This window comes from Mycteria americana, chromosome 1, assembly GCF_035582795.1.
Source record: "Mycteria americana isolate JAX WOST 10 ecotype Jacksonville Zoo and Gardens chromosome 1, USCA_MyAme_1.0, whole genome shotgun sequence".
NCBI classification, from domain to species: Eukaryota; Metazoa; Chordata; class Aves; order Ciconiiformes; family Ciconiidae; genus Mycteria; species Mycteria americana.
This window is the reverse complement of record NC_134365.1, coordinates 47408695-47432431: the sequence shown is the minus strand read 5'-3', so window position 1 is coordinate 47432431 and position 23737 is coordinate 47408695. Positions and strand designations below refer to the sequence as shown.

Here is a 23737-nt window from a genome sequence, read left to right as displayed (position 1 = left end):
TTAAATGAATGACTGAAATAGCCTCCAGGCAACAAAAGGAGAAGCAGTCAGAAAGCTTTCTAAAAATATGCTTTGCTGCAAAATAGGAAATTATGAAAATTATCTGTGTTCCTTATAACGTTTCCAAGATTTTGAGATCTTTGAAATGTCACCAGCTACAAAAACACACAAAACCCTCCAAGAACGTTCAACAAAACAGTAAGCAGGCATATTTTGTTTATCAACTAACTAGCACTAACTGAAACTCAACAACTGTGCTGGAAGCATAACTCTGTCACACCAAAAAAAGCAGTGTAATATACATAATCCCAGGAAATGTCCAGCAAATCATCAGAAGTGAAAGTACATCAAGTCAGGCTTTCATCTGTCTTCAGGTTTTTGATCAGGCTATAGTTTCTTAAGAGAGCAGTAAACACATATTTACACTTGCATATTCTGTGGCTTACTTTATAACCTACTGAAGTTAATGTCACAATATATAATTATGATTCAAAAATATTATTTATTTAAATAATAGTTTTAATGAATCTGTATTATACAATGACCACATGCATTAATTTTAAAGAAACTGAAACAGCATCTAGACAGAAAGCATTAGGATTACAAAATGCATGTTGATACTACAAATGACACCAGAGAGTAATTGTTCATAATTTACTTTCCTTTCAAAATATACAAATAAAAAAGCATAAGTGCTATGCTTATTGAATTCATATACCTATTTGTATTCATGGTATATGCATATATATTTGTGTGTGTATACACACATGTATTGTATGTATATGTATTGACACATACACATATATAGACACACACATATACACTAACACACATTTAATTACATTCCCATGGTTCATGCCTTCCCATGTTGCTTGTATTTTTAAATAGTAAGTTCTTGTCTGTCGGAACAACGTCTCCTCATGCTGTTGATGATATTGTTATACAAATGTGAAATAATGGTCCCCTGTGGGGATTTTTATAATGTCAGTGAGTAAAGCATGATGACTCTTCTAAAATTTAATAAAAATTCATGATGTCACTCAAGTTTTGAAAATGTATTTTCCTACAACGAGTATGTCAAATTAGAGATACGTAAATTGTCCCCTGGGATTAAAGTTATGCATAAGTTTTTGAAATTGGATAACAACATTTTGCATATCAGCTCCTCACAACTTTTGTAACAGGAAAATACTTGAATATTGCATCAACACTGTGTCCTCACTATGTTTAGATATTGCTTTATAGATGCTGCATGATACAAGTCAGTATGATGCAGTAGCTTAGATGAGAAGGCAAATTATGACAGAATATAACCTTTATCTCAGAAACACACAAGCATCAGATAGTAAACTCATTCCTTTTCACTCTTTATTTTTATACCTCTAATTTTTTTATTCCTTTTTGTCTATTTGCATTTTTAAACACAATCTAAAGACACAATGAAGACGAAAGACATTCATCGTACATTTTAACTAGATTACCTCTTAAATATTCACTACCATGATGTGTTCCAGTTTGAAAACCTAAAACTGTTCTAATTGTTTCACTTCCGAGGGCATCCCCTTTCAAAAGTAGTGATTCTGTTATTTAACAGATAACACATGTGTACTTGCTGTTAATGCTATGGTTTCTCCCCCCATTTCCCAATTTAAAGAAATAAAGCAGGAATATTTAGAATGTGCTTTTTTTTTTTTTTTTTTTTTTATTTAGTGGTTTATGAATGAGATGGATTGGAGTTCAAATTTTCTACCAGAGCACTGACTACCAGTCTGTTAATGTAAAAGGGCTTGAATGGACGAAGTTTATTTCCACCATGCAATGGACTGGTCTGTGTTCTCTCTTGACTTAAAATACAGTGTCCACAAGATTTATGGATACAGAGTGAAAACATTCCACCTTCTTGTTACAGAAAGAACTCCCATCGCAGAACAGACCCAAAGAAATCTATTCCAGGCAAAAGAGGAAGAAATGGTCAAAAGGTGAGAGAGGGGAAATGGGAAACAAGCTTTTCTGTGAGTGAGGGAAGAAATGACTGATAACACAACTCTGTGAAATTATCATGCAGGTGCTTTGCTTTGTAGTAGATAACATGCAAAGTGTTACCAAATTCTAAATTTAGAAACTCTTAGTTCTGTCTGATGGTATCTCACATACACATAAATAAATATGCTTTGTGTTGCACTCTGGGTTCTAATTCACGACCTAGGTTTTCTGGCCATACCATCTGAAGTAGCAATGCCTCAGGTAGAAGGACAATTTTATATTCTGGTCAAGCAGAAGAGTATGGCTTGTCTTCCTGAAGGCTCAGCAGATTGCATGTAAGAACCCAATAAAAGATTGCTGAAAAAAATCTCAGTTTATTAACTGGCCAAAGGAGTACAATGGTCCTTGAAATGAAAGATAAACAAGAGTGCCACTACAGTGCTTGTCTTTTAATAGCTAATCTGCTATGATGCCTTCTCTCCATGTATTCAAAAAGTAATTTCAGTAATATTTAGAATGCATATATTGGCTTTCCAAATCGAAGGGAAATGTCTCCAGGCAGGAACAGATAAATCGGTGGCATGAAAGCTAGGCTAAACCTACACTGACTTTAGGGTACTGAGCCTGGGATCAAGCTTATTTCTTTGACGTGGCTCTGAACATTCACACTACTGCTTGTAGGCTTTGGGCATCCAGTGTTTTGCAGGCAGTCTGCATGTCCTATTTCTTCAGCATATGATGCATTCTGGCATATAAGCATATGCCACCAGAACAGATATGAGACACTGGGAATGTTAAGTCAGGCACAGTATATACAGACTCTCCATATTCTAGGTAGATTCATGCTTGGATCTAAGGCAAATAATAGTGCAAAAATTTTTCCTGTTCAGAATTCACCAAGAATTGTTTCCAACCAGATTTGAGCATGGGCTCATGAATGTGAGGCAAATTTGGTCTTTCATACTGCTAGGTTAATTGACTGAATTGTAATTCAGGTATACTCAGATTGATTGCACTGCCGTCTCAGAAAGTTTCTAATTTCTATCCTCATTCAGTGAATGTTAATATAGTATTATTCTTTTTAATTTTACTTTGTGGGATTGGGACTAAATCAGATAGCATATGGCTACGTCTTTGAAAAAGATAAAAAGACAGAGGTGACAACTTTCTGAGCACACTATTGAGTTGCAAAAGGAATCAAAACAATCTAAAACCAATGCCTCTGGAGATGCTCAGCTTCTTACAACAACGGTATTTTAAATAGACTTGGCCTTATTCTAATTGTACTGAAACCAAGGAGAGTTTTAACATGAATTTAAACAGTAAAAGAGCTACACCAGTATCTAAATGCTTTTGGAAAGCAAATTTTATATTTACATGCTGAAGATTCTTTCCTTGTCTTCTCTTGAATGGTGGGGTTTTAGGAAATATTTATGAAAGTAACTTCCTAAAACATGTTAATAATCATCTGGAATTAATGGCTAGCTTGAGAAAAGGTGACAATGAGTGAAGAATTTCAAGTGATATTTCATTTATAAAACTTTTTTCTAGTGCTTTGTATTTTATATCTCTGTAACATGCTTTGATGCTTTTTATGATGATTATTTTTATGATGAAGATTTAATAATAATAATAAATAAATAAATTAGGCACCAGTTCATTATGAATTAATCTCTAGGAACCCCTCCCACCCCTGGCCCCCCAATGAATTGAAATTGAAATGTTTCACTGCTGTAACTTGAGATACCCAGATAAGAACCTTAAACTCCTGCCTTCTTCTATTTGTGCATATTGTTTTACATTTCAAGCAGGCTTGCTTAAAAGACATCGGAAGATATATATGGTTATATGCAGAGACATAAAGTGAAATACTTGCTCATACCTTCAAAGTAACCAGCATTTATAGGCTGTGTCTTCCTTGGTGGTTTCACATGGAGTTGTTTATTTTCATTGTTTTTGAACAACGCCAGGCGCACAGCTGGGTCTAGACGACAAGAACAAGTTAAAACCAAAGGTCAGACCTGGCTCATTCATTCCTTCAAGCAGTTTTTCACCTTTTAGCCACTTAATAAATGAAAATACCTTTAAAAGTATGTTTTATATCCACAACAGATTACACTTTCTAAAATAAAGCAACATAAATACATGTGCAACTGAGAACCAATGTCACTATTTTGCAGGATTTTAACACTGTTGATCTTTTAGCTAGCTCATCACCAAATTAAAAATAAATTCTAAAGCATATACTTGCAGAAATATTAAAAAAATCTGGGTTTAAAGCTTGAAATTAAAGCAGAAATATTAACAGAATATATGCCAAGCACTGTTTCTAAAAGCTTTGGTTCAGAATTATTCAGCAGTCTAAATCCAGTCATTTACACCTAAAAAATGTTAACAGGAGGCAGTTTACTTTTTGAGGCTAAACTTGCAGATAATAAGCTAACCCCCTTCCATGTCCCATCCTTATGGAAATAAAAAATACTCCAAAAGTCTATAGACTCATCTGTATGCCACAGTATGAAATCTTGATTAGTTTCATAACAGTTATTTTGAAAACTTTGCAAAGAAGCAAAGATGAGCACAGAACTGTCTATAAATCTAGATAATACATGTTCCTAGACTGGAAAAAAATATAAAGTTTAATTAACAAAAGCTAAACTAATACAAAACCACACAAGTCAGGAAAGGTGATTTTCATGCACTATTTCTTACATGAAGGAAGGATTGTTTGCTTGACATAGGAGGGAAGCAGGAGTTTGGGGGAAACAGTGGGTTAGAAAGAATGTGAAAATTCTATGCACAGTGCAGAATAAACCAGTCAGTTATTAAAAAAAAAAAAAAAGGACCGAGAAGAATGTAGCTACAAAAGCAACTATATAATAACGAGCAAAAGTATATAGGGATTTGTAGGTATGACACTCATCATTATAACATGAGTAACAGAAAGCCAAAGGAAAAAATTAAAGAAATATGTTTCACATGGTTAAAAGAAGAAGACAATAGCACAAGCAGACACATACTCTCTCAGGAATATCTGAGAAACAACGAGGCAGAAGAGGTTTGTCTACAAAGGTGATTACAAACTGTCAGAAAAGAGTAGAAATTAAGAAAAATAAAGAAGGAAAACAGCAATAGAACTTAGCAAGAAAGTAGATATGGCAAGGAAAGGATCTAAATTTTCACAAAGAATGCAAATGTAGCAAAAATGAATATGTGAGACACTGCCAGAACAGATAGAGCAGGGAAACAGAGGAGATGGAAAGACTCAAAGAGCATTCAGACAGAATAAATTTACATGACTAATTATGTCTGATGCTTCATTTTGAGCTTGTTACGTGACCTTGTTGGTGTTTATTAAGAGAGTTTATAAGAGCATCTATAATACTGCAGCAAAGTAAGTAGGTGGTTTTTGTTTGTTTCCTTATGGAAATAAAGAATCAGAATGCCCTGTTAAGTCAGTGGGCAATTTCTTATGAAGTTTAACAGCAATTTATAAAGTTGGTTTTGACTACACCTCTATATTTGCAGTAGATGCTTCAGTTACAAACTAATGGAACATAAAGAGATCCCAAGAGCTCTACTTTTTCTCAGAGGATGCTCTCTTGACATAAGCAAGATGACCCAGACATACCGTATCTTTGCCTTATAAGCCTGGAGAAGATCTCTAATGGGGTGTAGATACTTTAAGAGATAATGCATCGACAAAACATGTCAAAATGTTATGGTATTCTTGGTCAGCCCACACTGCAGCAGCATTTGGTTGACAGAATGTTCTTAATGGTGCTAATGTCTCACAAAGCAGCAAACTTGACTAACGAAGGAATTGTGGAAAATATGGATGGAACTAATTTAGGTTGTGCCTCCTTCCCAAGGCAGAATCAGTGATACCTTACGCTTTGTTATCTCCAATTGTCTAGAAGAATCTCTGTCATCTTGTTGTATGACTATAGTTTCCAGATTAACCCAGAGGATGTCAGATTTAAAGTAATTTTAATCCATTTTTACTAACTTAAGTATAAATTAAATGAAATGATCCAAGAAGCACAATAAATAATTATTAGCTCCATTAGCTTTAAAAGTAGATTATTAGAATGATTCTGATAATGGGATCGCTTTATTCACAAACTGGATTACCAGGTTTGTAGATATTTCCCCTTTGCATAGATGGATAAAGTAGGCCTATTTTGGCATGCCTCCCAACTCAAAAATTTGTAGCAATCTAGTGTTCTTCAGGGTAGCAAATGTTTGGGGCAGCAGATCACGGTAAGATTCATGATGAAAGTATCTTGACATTGTAATACATTATATTTTTAAAGTTGTCTCTGAAATTTTAAGTAACAGAAGCTATACGAAATATATTAATAAAGTATGAATTACTATTCTGTTTTCTGTACTTGTAAGATACATAGCCATATTATACACAGATAAAAATGTACAGAATAAAATTTTTTGTAATTACAATTTTTCCAACATCCAGCGTACAGTGTTGATACAACACAGGGTTGATAAAAAGACTTCTAACTTCTTCTAACTTTATGCTAGTTACAAAACCAGTGTCTTTCTTCAACAGAAGACCAAAGACAAAGTGACAAAATTGATTAAAACCTCTTAAGACAAAAAGCAATTCAGGATTTCAAAACTATTTTTGATTAACTTAAAATAATTCCTGAAATAACACACTTTTTTCCTATGTGGGTCTATTGAAATTGTTCCAAAATGTTTTAAAAATGTCGTCTTTCCTTAATCCACCCTCCCACCCAACTCTGTGAAAACTCCAACCAGTCCAAAGTTAAACTATACCAAGGACTTTTGGGTGAAGTCACATGAAGTTCTTAGTGCCAACCTAGATTTTTCAAACATTTATTTGTGCACAAGGATATCAGCAGTAAAGAAGGTCCATGAAGTGGGAAGAGAGGGAAATTATGGAAATTGTTCTTCTAAGAGTTTTCTATCAGAGATTTATCTTTGAGTCTTTGCAAAATAACTTAAATAATCTACAGGGATTTAACACAGTTCCAGACTACTTGAATTTGTACCTACCTGGATCACCTCAACCATTGCCTACAGCTCTTTTGTTATTAAAAATGAGTCCTTTTCTCTATCTAGTCCCAAATATAGGCAATATTACATAGATTACTTTATAATACTAGTGCTTTTCAGTCTCCAAGTGAGCTAGGGAAATGAACTGCATGTATGCTTTGATGACAAGCATCAAATGTTTTAGATTTCACACAGAGAACTGTGAAAGAGTCCAATAGTTCAAAATCATACAAATATCTTCCTGGATTCTGGCATACTCATTTAAATGTGGCTTATTAGACAATGATCTGTGCTGGCAATCTAGGAACCAGGGAGGTAATTTAATGCACATTGCTTGGCTGACTCCAAATATAGAAGATAAGTTGGACAAACACAAGAAATGTTATAGAAACAATATGGAAGGAATAGTTACTGTCTGATCTCGCATCATATTTGCTAAACAACTTCTTGATAATATGTGAAACTGAAAAAATTAAATGTTTGTCATTCATTTTTGTTGTGCAACATCTGTAATTGGAAAACCATAAACATATCTGTGCTGACTTTAAATAATTGATAAATCGAAGTAGTACAGAGTGACAGACACTTATCTATAAAATAATTAAATTTGTAAATTCATTTGGAAGGACAATCACATTTTGTTCCATAATTGAACAGCAATTAGAACCCCAACTCATCCATGGTTGGGGTTCCCAGATGATACTGCTACATGGAATATGCAACAACAAAAGTAGCTTTCTTTCTGCTACTAAGAAAATATAGATCAGTGGTCACTTATGTAATGTGTAACAAGGAATAATAACATCCCTCAGATTTTTATTCTGACTGTTGTCAATTCAACAAATCAATGTTGTATAGTCAGATCATTTGTTTTGGGGTTGTGGGTTTTGAAGGGGATGGGTTGTTGGTGGTTTTGTTTTGTTTTTAATTAGTATTGCATTGCTGTCTTAAATTCTAAACTAGAACTAAAAAATATTTGCTGACCTCTGTGAAATATCTTTGTGCTCTGGTTGTAGGAGTCAAGGCCCACTCCAGCTGCTTTTTACCTCTTTTTTTTTTTTCTACTAATGTGGCAGCAAGAATTACCATCTCATGCTGTCAGTCACTGACAAGAGAGCTTTCCTTTGGAGAGGAAATGGTTAAATAAGAAGTAATACAGCAGTGTAGGAGAGACCAGCTGAAAGCAAGACAAGGCTTCCAGCCCTCTTCAAAGAAAAAGAAGTTAACTTTCAGAGGCTAATATAAAATCGACAGAATCAAGGAAATTCAAAGTTAAGCAAGAAATTCTGTACTGCTGTGCCAAGACATCCTTAGGAAGCTAGGATTGTTATGAGTCATAGATGCTTAATTTTTAAGCACAGTGAGGTGCATTAATGTCTGCTGTATTTAGATTTTTAATTAGAATTTCTATAGAATTTTATGCACCCATGATAAACAGGAATATTTCTGACATTATGCCAGTTTTACTTGGCTGCAAAATTTCTGGTTTCTTGCCCACACTTTTTGTATTATCTTACTGTAGAGTAAAAATAGTTGAAGCAGACACAGCCTACATTTGGTATCGTTAAAATACAGGCCACAACTTTATTTAACTACATAAACAAGCATACATAACTGTAGTGGATTAGGGCATAACAGGCCTTAAGGCCATTAGTTGGTGGGACTGGTCTACTGCAATATAAGCATTGCCTGAATCACTCCCTATTATAAGGTTATGATACTTTAAGCTCTTCCTTGTAATACAAACCACAGGATTCAGTGCACTTGCTAGTATTTTCCATATTTTTTTCACTACTGAGAAGGTACGTGGCCAGACATATGAGGTAAGATACTTCTCAGTTACTTCTACATATCTACAGTTTAACTCTTCAGCCAGTTGCTCTAGGTTTTGTGTATAGGCAATGGAGAACTGTAAGTGCTTTTACAGTGAGATTCAAGTAGCCTGGTTTTGAAATATGTTTTAGGAGGAAATGAATAGCATTTAAGGTGGCTATTTCTTTCCATAAAGGAATGCAGATGACTAGCTCAAATGTGGACTTCTATAATTAACCAAATGAATCCCATCACTGTTGCAGTAGGCGAAGACAAACGTTTTAGATGGCAAATGAAAAGGAATAAATTCCCATACTTGAGAATGTTAAGAGTCAAAGCTGTTCATGACTGTCCAAGTTCCAATCCAGCAGACCTCTTGACTATATTAAAAAGCAATTGTAAAACACTCTGAATGGAGGCCGATTTAACACTTTGCATTTATGAATCTCAGGCCTAAGGCAAAGGAGTTTTATAGCATATGGAAGCAGACAGCATACCCTGACAGGCCATTCGTTCCTACAAAATCCATCAGTATCTTAGCATTAGCTGCAACTAATGAGATCGTTACCACAGAAGAGCTCAATGGCACATAAAAGATGTTTGGGATTATCCTGAAACCTTAGCATAAAAGCTATCAGTGTATTTGTTAATATCATGTAATTTATTTGTATCTAGAACCTTTAGATCTTGTTGTTGCTTTGCTTTTTGTCAGAACTTAACATTTTGCTCTTAAATGTGTAATAGTAAATGGATATAACATGCAAAATTGCTTTTTTATACCTTGTATTTCACACTTTTAAGTGGATGCTGGCTACTTATTTTCTAGTGGTTAGGAATCTGTATCACTAACAAAATTATTTTATTGTAGTTAGCTTACCTTCAACTATTTTAAATCAGAAAGCTAAAAAGGAAACAGTTGCAATTATAACACTGAGGACCTGGAAATTCAAAAGAAAGAACAGAAATAATAATACTAAAAATAAATCCTACAAGGTTTCACATGCAGTTTCAGTAAGTACAAGATGGATGAAGCTCATTTCAGAGGAGATGAAGGTGATAGGATGCTAAAAATTTCTATGGAAACATTAAAAGACAATGTTGACATCTACTTATTCAGATTAATTTCAATCTGCTTTTAAATATTGGAAGGAATAAAGTCTCTTACAGAATTCCTGCTTCAGTAGGATTAAACTCACAGCAATGGCGTAAGACTGTGAACTCTCTCTCTCTCTCTCTCTCTCTCTCTAGTTATACTGGAATTTCTGTATTCTAGTATTGAGTATTCTAGCATTACTAGTATTGATTATTCTAGCAATACTAGTATTCTAGTATTTATTAAGTATTCTAGCATGAGCTGTACCACACAGAAATCCAAGAAAGATACTGGCAGTCTAAGGGATCTGGTTACAGTTTCCTGATCTGGAGCTGGCTAGCCTCAGGATAAGGTATATCTGCTCTTAAATGCTGTAAAGCCCCTCTGTTCAACCAGACCCTCAACAAGACCCTGACTTGCTCTCACCACTTCAGAGGAGGTAGCTGATGTAAAATACAATTACATACATGGAGATTCTTCTCACATGGGGAATATTCCATCAGGATCATTTTTTAGTGCAACAGCTGAGTTTTAGCATCAGTTTAAGATAAAAATGCTTGTTTTAATTGATAATGTCTATTTGTTCCTTATTGACCAAGGAAGGACGGGCTTTGTCAGTGTGCTGTATGAGAAAGAATAGTTGGCTTGATAATCTTTGTACTGAAAAGGGATTGACTGCAATATTTTCAGTCATATTTCTTGGTTCTGGAAATTATGCTTTCTGCTTATCTGAAAAAAAGAATGTGATTTTAATGACTGTCAGAGAACTTTATACAGGAAAATTATATATACATGTTATTTTTGTGCTTGATGTAATAGAAAGTCAAAAAATTCTTATATGAAATAGTGTCAAGAAGAGAAAATTTGAACCTATAAAAACATTGTGCAAAAGTTTTGTTCATTTTTTTAAAACTAGTAATATATTTTGAGAATATTCCAAATGGTACATTCAAAAGCTCCACACACATATACCATATTGAATAATCTGAACAAAGTGAATATAAACATATAAAAAAAATCCATTAGAACTACAACAAAAATAGGATAGCAAATTTGATATGCTCAATCAGACATTTATGACTGGATTAATTACTACTAACATAAACCAGAGAGCTTATGGAGAAAAGACGATATAACCTAACAAGCTCTATTCATTAAAAAATTATACAGAGGCCACCAAATGGAACACGTAAAAAACTCAGCTGCACACCAGATATTTACTACTCTTTTTTTTTTTTTAGGTAACGTGGTAGGGCATCATGGGAAGCTATCAAGATTGAAATACAATCACTTTAACCTCTCAACCATTTTTTCTCCTTTCCATAACAATAAAGCATGGTTTGTTGATTACGTGCCTCTTTCTCCCCCGACCCGCTTTTTTTTTTTTAAACTAGAGACCTTTTTTGTCATATTTAGTCTTAGGCATGATATTTAAAGTAGAAAAAATTGTACAGAGAAACACTTTTCTTAACTTTATCTGTAGGCTGATTTTTTTCCTTTCCAAGAGCAAAATGTCTTTCAATATTTTCAACACTTAATACAGAAGAGATTTGCAGAGTTATACAAAAGAGGAAAATTAACTGTAGCTTGTGATACTATTAAAAAAAATCAAATGTAAATAAAGGTACACTTTCCAAAGACCATTTAGAGTTAGGTCCTATTGTCAACCAGGCTGTTACATATTTGAATGTTTCTTATACTAGCAGTATTTTATTAATATTTTTATTAACATATTCCATTAACATTTGTATTAGCATATCATACTAACAGTTGACGATTCTAAGAAAGGTTCGTTGATATAAGAAGTATCTGAGAAGAACCACAGACTATTATGGAGAAGCCGGATAAGCATTATCTATTTCTACAGTGAACCTTTAATACAAAAATATTACTTAATTTAATATGTATCAAACTGTCATTTTCATAAATAGTTCTTGCATAAATCAATAATTTTAACCTGAGATTCCCCCAGGAGAAAAACACAAGAAGCATAAAATGCAGAAATATAAATTCCACATCTAGAAAAAGAGATACATGAACAAAAAGAAACAAAATTTCTGTTTAACGTAGCTGTCAAATATTCAACTTCAAAATCCAGTAGAATGTTTTTAAAAATCTGAATATTTTATCACTGGAACAAATTGATTTCTTTGCAGAGATTTAAACTGAGCTATTTTTACTGATTCACATTCTATGTTTATTCAAATTAATGTTTAACGTTGTGCACGCAAACTTTTAAAAAGAGACACTATTTTGAGATTTAAGAATAGAAACATTACATCAATATAACAATTTTTTAACTGTTGACTTACCTAAATTTTTATTACTATATTTTTTGGGCTTCATTTTATGGGCCCTCTTCAGCATTAGCTGTGCAGTAGAAATATCCTTAAAACCCCTAGGGGAAGAGAATAAATTACTAAGCATTTCACATATATTATGTTACACCAGCTGCATATTATTGTATAATGTACAATACTTTTCAAAAAGAATACAAGTGTATAGTACTTCTTATGCATGGTATGAAACTTTCTGAATTACACAGATAGCTGCAATACTTATCTTAATATTACGTTATTGCAACTTATTAAGCTGGTCTCCCAGACACTTGGTAAAAGTAACTACAATAATTTTCACTTCAGTAGAAAACAGAGATTCTTGAAAGGTGGAACTTAAAAAAAGCAAGCAACAACAGCCAACTATACTGTACCTATTCCCGGAAGTCACTATGTAAGCAAAATAGCTTAACATACCATTCTTCTGAAATTCTCTCTTCTTTTTCAGACACGAATGAAAATTTCTTTTTTTCCTTCCAGTCAGAGAGCTGTGACATTGTTCCATTCCCTGACCTGAAAACAAAGTATAAGAGCAGTACTGAAAGGTAGGTAAATAAGGAAGGGTCCTGGATGACTATTTTGCAGCCTTTGTTATTCTGCAAGTTGTTTGTGCCTTTTAAAGGCACTTTTGAAACTTGGAAATAATACAAAAAAATCTATTTTAATACTCCGGGAAGGCTTTATCTTGGAGAGTAATAAAAGTCTGCCATCAATTTGAAATGTTTACATTTCAATTACTTGAAGCATATTTCGGTTCTTTCTCTCCAAAAGAATGCAGCTGTGTAAGAAATCCCTTTTAATCTTTATCTAGTCTTACAAATCTCTATTTCAACATCTACGTTATGATATATGTGAAAAAATATAAGTTTTATGATTTATAGTCAAACCTAGATAAATAGAAATACACATATATATTATTATATCGTTAATTCTGGTAGTCAATGAAAAATAACAACTGAATTTTATATATTTGGCTTTAACAAGTAAATACATTTTAACTCCAGTAATATCATATTAACCAAAAGTAGCAAAAGCATTAGAAAACAGCCTCAAGTTCTCCTCCTTTTGATTTTTGTCAAATCCAAATGAACTAAATATAATGAAAAAATATATTATTTAACTTACCTGCTATGAAAGTGGATATTTTCTGCTGAGTATGAATGTGGTCTGTTAACACACTGCCAAACTTGTGGTGACAATGGCAAACTATTTGAATGTTCACTGGAATTTAAAGGCCTAGAATACTTCTAAGCAAGAAAAAGAAAAAAAATGCAGTTGATGATTACTGCAAGTTTGAGTTTAAAATGTGCAGGTGAACTTGCATCAGGGTTTGCAGAGTCTATTACTATAACAGAAAGGATTCTTAATGGTGATATGCCCAGTCCAGACCTTACCTTCAACTAACTAAATAGGGCAAAAACGTGACTTTAATTATACTTAACGTCCCCCCCAAAATATAATGAATTATACATTTATAAGACTCTTTTCTTTTAATTGTAAGAAATAAAACATTAGTAATATTACGCTTGTAACAAGAAGAGAAAACCCTACCAAAACAAAAAGCTAAAACTTCAAAGTTTATCAAGTAACTAGCAGACATTAGAGTTCAATGACCTTTAGCTGTTCTGAAAACATTCAGCTGTTGTCATATAATGCAGATCTTAGTATTTTTAAAGTAGTGTGTCAACTTGTAATTTTTAATCCATTGCCAAATGTACAGATGAAGCACATCATCTTTTTTTCTGCTACTGTGAAGTAGAGTGTTGAAATAAATCCAAAATAAAGAAAAAACTAAGCAAATGAAAGAAAATCTAAAAGAAAAATTGCATCTGGGGATGAGGAGGAAGTCTGAGACTTCTAAAAGTAATTGTGTTTTTCAAGTCAATAGATTGTCATATTAATCACCCCAGAATAGCATATCCTTAAGGAATGAATAAAGACTGAAGAGTAAGAAGTTTCTGTGACATGTTACCTTTGGCCAATGCAGCTGGTTTGAGAGCAGGAGTGTTTTTGAAGGGAAACGGGTGGAATCTAGAGTTAGCCATTCCTTCTCTAATGCAGCCTGCATGAATGAGTAAAGTCAAATAGTGCACTGATAAAATCAGTTTAGTTTTGATAACTTTTGCAAAGTCTCTTTTAAATTGTCTTACATACTGTTTCAAGTGTTTTCAAGTCGTATATCAGAACTGCCACCTGCAGAGCAATTGCACTTAAAACACCTTTGGAGATGCTGTGTTGTACTGTTTTATTTTAAACAAATCAGATTAACAGTATTTGTGGGTTGTGGGGTTTTGTGGGTTTTTGATTTGTTTTGTTTTTTTAAATAAGATGCATCCCCTCCTTCTCAAATTCTCGTAATTTTATCCCAACATTGTTAGTATACCCAAGTTATCAAAAAAGACTGCCAAACTCCGAAAAAATACAGACCTAAGGTACTTAAAGGCCTAAAGAACATGAACAGCTTTGTTTGCAGGTTTTGCCTAATTGAGTATTTTATATCCAGATGTAGGTGCCTGATTCTGTCAAACTTGCTTTTGTTGAGTTGAACGGAATTGGTGAATAGTTTTCATTGAAATCTGGGGTTAAAAAAATGAATGCTATATGTATTTATTCCTTCAATTAATCAGTTTTACTTTTGATGTAATGGAATAATTTGCAAACTAAAGTAATAGCTTGGAATGAAGAGGGGTGACAGAATTAGGCACTAACTGGTGTCTCTGGCACTTCAAGGCAGAATTCAGTTTTCTTTCATAAAAACAAAATTTAGATTTTGTTTCAAACTCAACCTGCATATGACTTATTTTTCTTATACATCCTTGAGTTTTTTGACCCCATGTTCTTTCAATATATTCTGATAAGTGAGAGAAGTAAATCACTCCCACACAGTAAGTAAATACCTCTGAAGAATTCGGCTTCACTTAAACAGGGCTCAGTCTTTCAGGCTGTTCTTACTTCAGCAGCAAAGAGCCTGGGGTTCATTCTTTTGAAAATGTCTAATTTATAAAGCTGGACTACCTTTCTCCCATTCACAGAATATTTCAGATTGCACTGATTTCTGACCCTGAGAAATTATCCTAACTTTGGACACCTTATTATGTAGTTTGTGTGAACAGGACTTTGCACAGCCTTAGACTGGTGAACAAGAATGTCTTCCAAGCCCTTTGAAATTCTGAGAGACAAAAGGATCATATTCCAGCTAGTTTGAAAGGTTACTTCAGGTACTGGTCGCATAATTTGGTGACTCTAAGACCACTCCTTTTATTTATAAGGTAAACTGTGAACCAGTACTCTTCTTTCTCCATTCTGACCTAGCTTTTAAAAATAAATTTTCAATAAATTTTGACTTTATTTTCATGTCTTAAAAGTGATGCATTCTTACATCTTTGATCCTTGTTTCTGGAATTCCCTACTCTTTGCTTACAGAATGTTTTGGTTTTCATTCTTTTATTTAATAAATCCAGATAAATTCTATGCCCTCATTATTAACAGAGGATGTCTCTTTATCACTCTTCCCCTTCTTACTCTTTCAATTCATGATAAATATACAACATTATCTTTTTTATCACACCTCCTCTCTCAGGTGGTTGTATATGTTAAGAAATCTATGTAAATAAACTGTAGAGGCATGCAACAAATAAAATGTATCACATTCTTTAACTGTTACATTTACCTACAACCCACTAGCCTCTCCCTCCTCAGTGATTACTCTTATGCTGATAACCACTGACTGGTTGATTCAAACAATTTTCATGAAAAAAAAAAAAGTCACAGTTAAAATCTGTTCCAGAAGTAGGTTCTAGTAAATCAAATCCCAAAGGCAATCATTTAAAGATGTGAAATTGGTACAATTTGGACACAGAAGACTGACAAGTTCGTATCTCAGCCGAGACAAAGCTGTGACATATTCAAGTTTTGCAATTGCCTGGGATCTATGGGCAGAACGGTCAAAATGAATAACTACAAAAAAGGGAGAAAATCTGACCAAAAACTGTCAGTGAAATTAGATATTATTCCTCCTTGTCCTCCTTGAATTTACTCTTCAATTGCACTATGCAAATCCTATTTCTAGCTTTTCAGATGAGAGTTTTTCACTTATTTTCTGAGTGTGGGCATGCAATCCTGTCACAGGTAAACTCAGTGTCTGCAAAAGATGAGTCCATCTTTGCTGGTATATAAAGGTATATGAAAATGGCAAATTTCTGAAGTATTTTTTTCCTCCTCTATTTGCAAAAGAATCAATACAGCTGGGAGAGAGGTAGATTTCCACTTCTTGTACAATTTAAATGTCAACCAACTTAATTGGTGTATACAATGATGTGTCCATTAATTACCTGGGTATTTAGATATCTTACATTAACAGTGAATATGATCCAAGGTCAACTGTCAGATTTCAGGGCAAGCTTGCATCCTAGCTATTTGAATTTTTACCTCTCTGATGAAATTGTTTGCAACAGAAATCAATACAATCATGAAACATGAAAACTAACACTCCAAAGCTGTCATCAATTTTTTGGAACAAGAATCACTTAAGCAGTACACTGATTGAATTTTTTTGCTTTGTAGTTGTACCGTACCCAATTAAAGTTCTTTGCTTTTAATATTTAGGTTGAAGCTTTTCTCACAAATATTTTCTTAGCCCAGTGTTTGCCATTTATTAATTTAATATTCTCCACAGTGTTTTTATTTCTTTCATAGCCTATAAAATGTCTTTCAGTGTTCTAAATGTTGAAAAGAAATACCAATGAAAATATAAAAACATGATTGAAAGGTATAAATATGCAAGACAAAAAAAAAAGATAACTGATTTATCATTAAGCACATTTGGCACTCCTATGAATGTGTAGCATATTATAAAAATATACCACACTGTCATCTGCTTTGGCCAAAAAAAATACACACATAATTGATTTTCAAATATATGCTCTTCCACTATGTTTATTCCTAGAGATTTTGACAGCAGTAAGTTCAAGAAACTTCTGTCCATATCTTTCCCATAAACACAGTCCTAAATTATAACTAATGCAAAGTTTATGACAGATTTACCAATACCTAAGGCTAAAAAATAGATCAATTTCTACTGACATTGTCCACTAAGAGAAAAAAAAAAGCAATCTGAGATGAAGTACAAAACAAATAAAATGATAATGTTTGATTTTATGGTCTACAAAAACAGTTACAGGTATACTATATTTATGTTTATTTCTAAACCCAAATTAAGGAATTGATTTCACAAATACTGAGGTATGTAACATAGCTTTACACATGTGTAAATCACACACAGTTGATTTAACACACATTAGTTCATCTGAAGATATCTTTTACGCTTCGGTATCCTCCATACTTTATTTCCAGTGTTTGTTTCAAATCAAAGACTGTATTGACTGCTTTTAAAAAGTTTCAGTTTTCACAAGCACACAAAACATACCTTTCTAATTTTTTGCTAAAACTTCACAGAAATAAATTCACTTTAACTTAGTATTTGAAACACATTTTTAATACTTGGCAAATTTTTCAAGGGTTTCTTCCTTTTTTTTTTTTTTGCTAGACTTTATGTTCTTTTTTTTTTTTTATTAGACTTCATTTAGCTCCTGCTCAGGACACAAACAAGATACTTCCAAAACTAGAAAGAATACAGACCACCAAATTTGCTATTAAACACAATACAATTATCCCTGATATCATGCTTCAACAAGAAGAAGGTGTGAATAATTTGGTTGGGTTTCTTTTTTCCCCTCAATTTTAATAATAAAACTTCCATAGTATTAGCTATTTCCATTTATCCGTTAGGATCAAGAACTTTTTATCCTGATTCACAATGCATTTTTTTAACCCTTTGAGAGTCTAATCCTACGAGGTTTTTTCTTCCCTTTGATTTTGTAGTTCAACAATGAACTCTGGAGTATTTCATGGCATATTATATATAACCTTTTTCATTTTGTTATTCTTTCATTTTTCAAATATTTACTCTATCCCTTCCTTTGCAAAATGTAATGACTATTTACCAACAAACATTAAACTTCTGTGGTCTTGGAAACAGAATCCAATCCTACAACCACCAGTCAGTGAGAATGGTTCTACTAACTTCAATGGGGAATGAAAAAGATACTGAAAAGCAGAGTTTTAGTGCAAACGTTATTTATACAATCTAATTCTAGTAATTTTTTATACATTTTTTATCTGGATTACATTCTGGAGCTACATAAACTTTTATAACAACTATACATGTAATTTGGGCTGTTCTGAGTCTTATTTAAACCAGGAACAAAAAATAGCTCACAGGACACAGTGTCAAGCCTACACTCAGCTTTAAAGCACTTCTACAAGTAACTGTCCAAACTGTGAATAATGCTACCACATATTGCCCTTCATCTCTCTTAGATCAAGGAGGATCACAAGAGTATAACAAAAACCAAACCAATCCCCAAAACTGTACTATGGTTAGAAGCAAAGGATGCAAGAAGGCATTAACAATACAGGCTGAAAAGAAAGGCCAGCATTTGATATACAACAACTCTGTTCTGGGTCAGACCAAATATCTATCTACATCAGTACTCTACTTCTAGAAGAGTTCAGTAGAAGATGCTTATGGAAAGAAAGAAAGAAAGAAAGAAGCTGGACATGTCAAGGACAATCCTTCCCTTGGTATATTCTTTCAGACCCTGGAAATTGGTGGTTTAAGGACTTTCTGCTAACATCTAGGAAAAGATTCCTCAACTTAAAACAGTAATCCAACTTCTTATGTCAAATACAACCATCTAATCAGTGTGTTTGCAAGGTCATCTCTATGTTGATCCAGAAAGAATGCAAATCATTTACATAGCTCAGAGCATGTAACTGCTGAAGTGGTGTAGTTTAACTCTGAAAGGCCAACATCTCAGCTGCCATGGGAGCTGAAGCTGCCCCACGTTTCTAAACATGTGGACCTCAGAATCACAAGATGAATCATCACCTGACAAAACTGTGAAACTATTTTTGAAAATTAGGGAGAACTAACTCTTTGTACCTCTTTCCTTTCTTCATTTCCTCATTGACTCACTCACTGCAGGACAGCAATGGTTTGGCCAGACAAATTGTTTTATTGGTATTTATGTAGTGCTTTTATTTATATGGTATCTTAAGATAAAAATAGGAAAATTACCCAACAGAATATAAACAAGCAGAAGAAAATTAATATCCAAAACTCACTCTGAACTCAGTCATGACTGGTCCCTGAGCATTACAACAGAATAGGAGGAATGGGAGGGGGGAAAAAAAAAAAGCATCTTTTATTAAAAATTTCCACATTACCATTTCACAGAAATAGTGTGTGGAATTCCTTCCTTTTAAAAAAAGATTCACCCTCCAGTTCACCTGGCTGGTTTTGTTTAACCTGTTTTTCTGGACTTCTGCTCCTCTCAGTGAGGCAGGCCATTAGTTGACATTCTCAGTCAGAATGGCCCTTTTTCAACCAGATTTTACAAAGTATCTGCCCTCTCTACATTCAAATTCATTTTTAATAATAATAATAATATGTAATAAGAGTAAATAAATAAACAAATTGGAAAGAATCTTTCCACTAGTTTTCCTCTATAGAATACTAGTTTAAATAAAGTTCTTCAGGGTGGTGATAGTTCTTGATTTCTACTTTCCTAGTTTTTAGTGAGTATATTTGAATAGTGCAGTTAAAGTCTAGTTCACTCCAAGAAAATAAAACAAAAAGTTAAAACAAAAAGACAAGTGAAAGACAGTACTTTAATCCAAGGCAGAACGTTCAACAGCATTCTATGACTATTTCAAATAAGCTGACAAAATTTCTTTTTGGGCAGTACATGCCACATGAAGAACTACTTTTCCTAGTGTTAAACATCCTGTAGGTTAAATAATTGCTCAGAGACTGGGAGGGAGAGTGGTCAGGGAGAAGGATCATATGCTGAAGGTTAACCCTGTGGATACTCACAACAGAAAAGAGCATACCACAGCCAGCCACGCTGTACTGTCTTTCATCTGGCAGAAAGCTGTAACTTTCTCTCTTGATTCCTGCCAAACATATTTCACTCTGTGGTGTACTTCATTCAAATACCATGCTACTCCAGGACAACATCTTTCATTTGTTTTTAAACTAAACTTCATTTCTGCCAAGGCCTAACTATTCTTTGCTGGAAGTTTTTTCTCTAAAAGCATACGTAAGTTTTGACAAACTTCTTAAGAAGTCACAAATTTTTAGCTCTTACAGCTAATACAGAAGGACTACATCACTTTTCTATGCTCATTTATATATTGTTGATAGACTGTGATTGAAAACTTATTTTGAAATTAAAGATCTGAATATTTTTGTGTATTTAGCCTTTTCTTTCATCCAGTCTTTTTAGGAATCAGATTACTCTATGGGCTAGCTTTCCGGAGAAACTCAAGTTCATGCGTAAGGCTTAGTTCAATGTAGGAAGTTGAATGTCAATTCAGAGTCAGACTTTCTAAAAAAATTCCAAAGCTAAGACAGTATCAAATATGAACGTCCTTAACTGATTCATCTATTAGTTGCATTATTATTCCATTTCCAATACCACAAAAATTCAGTCTAAGTTCTGCCATTTTAAAACTATATGTAAATGTGTTGATTTGACCAATTTTATAAAAAACTGTATACAGACTTCTTTTTAATTAGTTTAGTGGATATATGTTTTATAGAAAACGGATCTCTGAACTGCAAGCAGCAGGAAAAATAGCCTTTTTCTCTGCATTTCTCTTTCATGCTTTTTCACATATTTTATGTGGTGAAGATAAATAGGTTAGCACCCTAATAAAGGTTATTTTAACCTTTGGCAATGCTTCTTTTTCAACGCTGTCTTTATATAAAACAAGAGAATTAGGAAGGAAAGCTGGGCATGGCTGCATTCTTACGATTGCTAAAACCAAACAATGTTTCAAGCCAAAAAAAGTAGCACGTATCATATGGATTCCAGAGAAACATCACAACGATAAATTGACCCCAAGAGATTTTAAAGACTTACAAAAGCTGGTTAATTATTAGAGCACATTCGTGTAGGAAAATTAGAGGACAAGCATAGTTGTGTAGCTGTCCATTTATAAGAAGGAAATATTGACAATTACTGGAAAAATCACAAATCTGTTAAGAAAAACATTCAAGAAAATTTTATTGGGGAATGTCTTCTCCAAATGTCATTTTTCCATCTGTTTAATAAGCTCAGAAAACTAACTGTTCTCTCAAATTCTAATACATATATATATACTTATTTATTTTTAATATAAGTACCTATGTAATTTCTCTTAATACATATGACTAAAACTACGGAAATTATTTATTTCAGAATACACAAAAGTAAATGAATAACGAAAACTTCAGGGACCCTAAAAATTTGCATTCACAAAAAAGATTGAACATATACATACATAATTAACTCCCCCAAAGTCTGAATCTTATTGTAGTTCATGTCAGTCATTCATGACCTACACAACCCAAACTTTTCTAGAAATGCATTTTTGTCTTAAGCCTGACAGTGTTCAAAGGAAGCTCTGGGTCCTACATCTTTTTTTGAATACAGGAATAAAAAATACAGATGGGTAAATGGTAACCTCAGCTTCAGAGGTTAGACATGGTTCAAGTAAGCATCAGAAACGTATGCTTCAAAAATCTTTTGAGATCTATATACCCACCCACCTCAATAAACATCAGGCTCCTGGCACCTTCAGGCCACCCCTCAAATGGCTCTAAGACCCCAGATGCAGTCTTTCCCCATTAAAATGACAAGAATCTTCAGGTCTTCCCCTCTCTGACTCTGCCATACTACACAAACTTTAGCTGGTATGTCCCTATAAGCCTTTTTCCAAGTCCTTCTACCTCTATGAAAACAAACAAACAAAACTTTCAAGGGGTAATGAATTAAAAAACCCAACAAGCAAAACAGGCAAGGGACCCCTCATCCCCACCCCTTAAATATTGCACATTCAGAGAACGCACAATTTCAAACGAAGATAACCCAAAACATTCTATCAAGTTTGGGGAATGAATACTAAAAACCCAACAGAAAAGAAAGCCGTACTTCAGCTTGCAGTTTTGTCAAAGGAAGGGAAGTTATGCAGAAGCACAGGGTAATAAAAAATAGACTACTCAGAAGTTTATAGTCATCTAACCTTTAATATATTTCAAAGTTCATGTCACATGGGGAATTTGATTCAATTTCAGGACAACTTTTCCTTTTTGTTTAAAGGACCCTATTTCAAAAATAAGAACAAAATAGTATTTGGAAGATAAAGAGCAAAGAAGGACTAAGTTGTAAGCATATATTTTTTGAAACTGATAACAAATCTCTAATTACACTAAAAATGCTTACTTCTAAAGATATGTCTTAATAATATCTATCTCAGCTGCACTTATAATGTCCTCCTTAGATGTTCCTAGCACTAACTCTTCTATTTGAAATAAATTATGCACAAATGAATCTGCAAGTTGAAATTTGTTGATTCATAACTGTAGTCTCAACACCTTAAATCTTTTGGGACCTGCACTGCTACACTCCAGGAAATTCAAGAGTTTCAGGAGCTGATTCTTTGGGATGTTTTCCTATTGTAAACTCAGATTTGTGAAATGATCAATAGCTACTGCTATTTCCATATCAAAATAAAATTTTACAGTATTTTCCATACAAACAAAATGACTAGACTGAGAACTGGGAGATGGTTTTAACAGTATTTAGCATTTAGGATTCCTTAGCCCACTCCAAGGACAAACTAGACATAAAGTTAAATAGTTTTTAGCTAAATTAAGATTGTGTTATAGGGTATGGGTTTTTTTTTCCCCTTCTCTGTTTCCACTATTAGAAACTCAAGAATTGCATGGCAAAGAAAGTCCATTAGGACCCTAGATCCTTTTCTGTGTTGCTGCTTCCTAGACAGTCAGTCCCTAGCCAACAGCGTTTCATGGGGTGACTCTAGCCCATATATCGGACTTTGCACTTGCTTTTGTCGAACATGATGAGGCTCTGGTCAGCCTGTTTATCTAGCCTGTGCAGGCGGCTCTAAAGAACACTCTGGTCCTCCAGCATACCAACTGCTGCCCCCAATTTGGTATCATCTGCACACTTGCTGAGACTGCACTCTGTGCCATCATACAGGTTGTCAATTAAAATGTTAACTATTTTGGTCCCCCTACCATCCATGATGGGCTCCATTCATTACTGTCCACAAGTTGGATTTTGCACCACAGAACACAACTACTTGAGGCTGGCAGTCCAGTCAGTTTGCCACTCACCTTATGGTCTACTTGTCCAGCCCATACCTCAACAAATTTTGAGAATAGGACTGTGGGAGACTGTCAACAGTCTTGCTAAAATAAAGGCATGCAATATGCACTGCCCTCCCCTTACTAATTGTGCCAGTCACCTTGTGACAGAAAGCAATGAAGTTGATCGGCCCTTGGTAAACCCATGCTGGCTGCTCCCAATCATCTTTCATGGGTTTAGAAATGGCTTCTGAGAGG

The 23737-nt window shown here is 33.9% G+C and overlaps 1 protein-coding gene across 1 annotated transcript in view; it reads right to left on the bottom strand.

Annotated features, from left to right (window-relative positions):
* Nucleotides 1–23737, bottom strand: part of LRRIQ1 (leucine rich repeats and IQ motif containing 1) — a 113886-nt gene that overhangs the window by 40712 nt on the left and 49437 nt on the right. Inside the window, exons 20-24 of the mRNA XM_075491633.1 lie at nucleotides 14237–14326; nucleotides 13390–13511; nucleotides 12682–12777; nucleotides 12241–12326; nucleotides 3866–3967 (exon numbers count right to left, since the gene is read on the bottom strand). Of these exons, the coding sequence (XP_075347748.1) occupies nucleotides 3866–3967; nucleotides 12241–12326; nucleotides 12682–12777; nucleotides 13390–13511; nucleotides 14237–14326 (496 nt within the window). The remainder of the gene's footprint in view (nucleotides 1–3865; nucleotides 3968–12240; nucleotides 12327–12681; nucleotides 12778–13389; nucleotides 13512–14236; nucleotides 14327–23737) is intronic.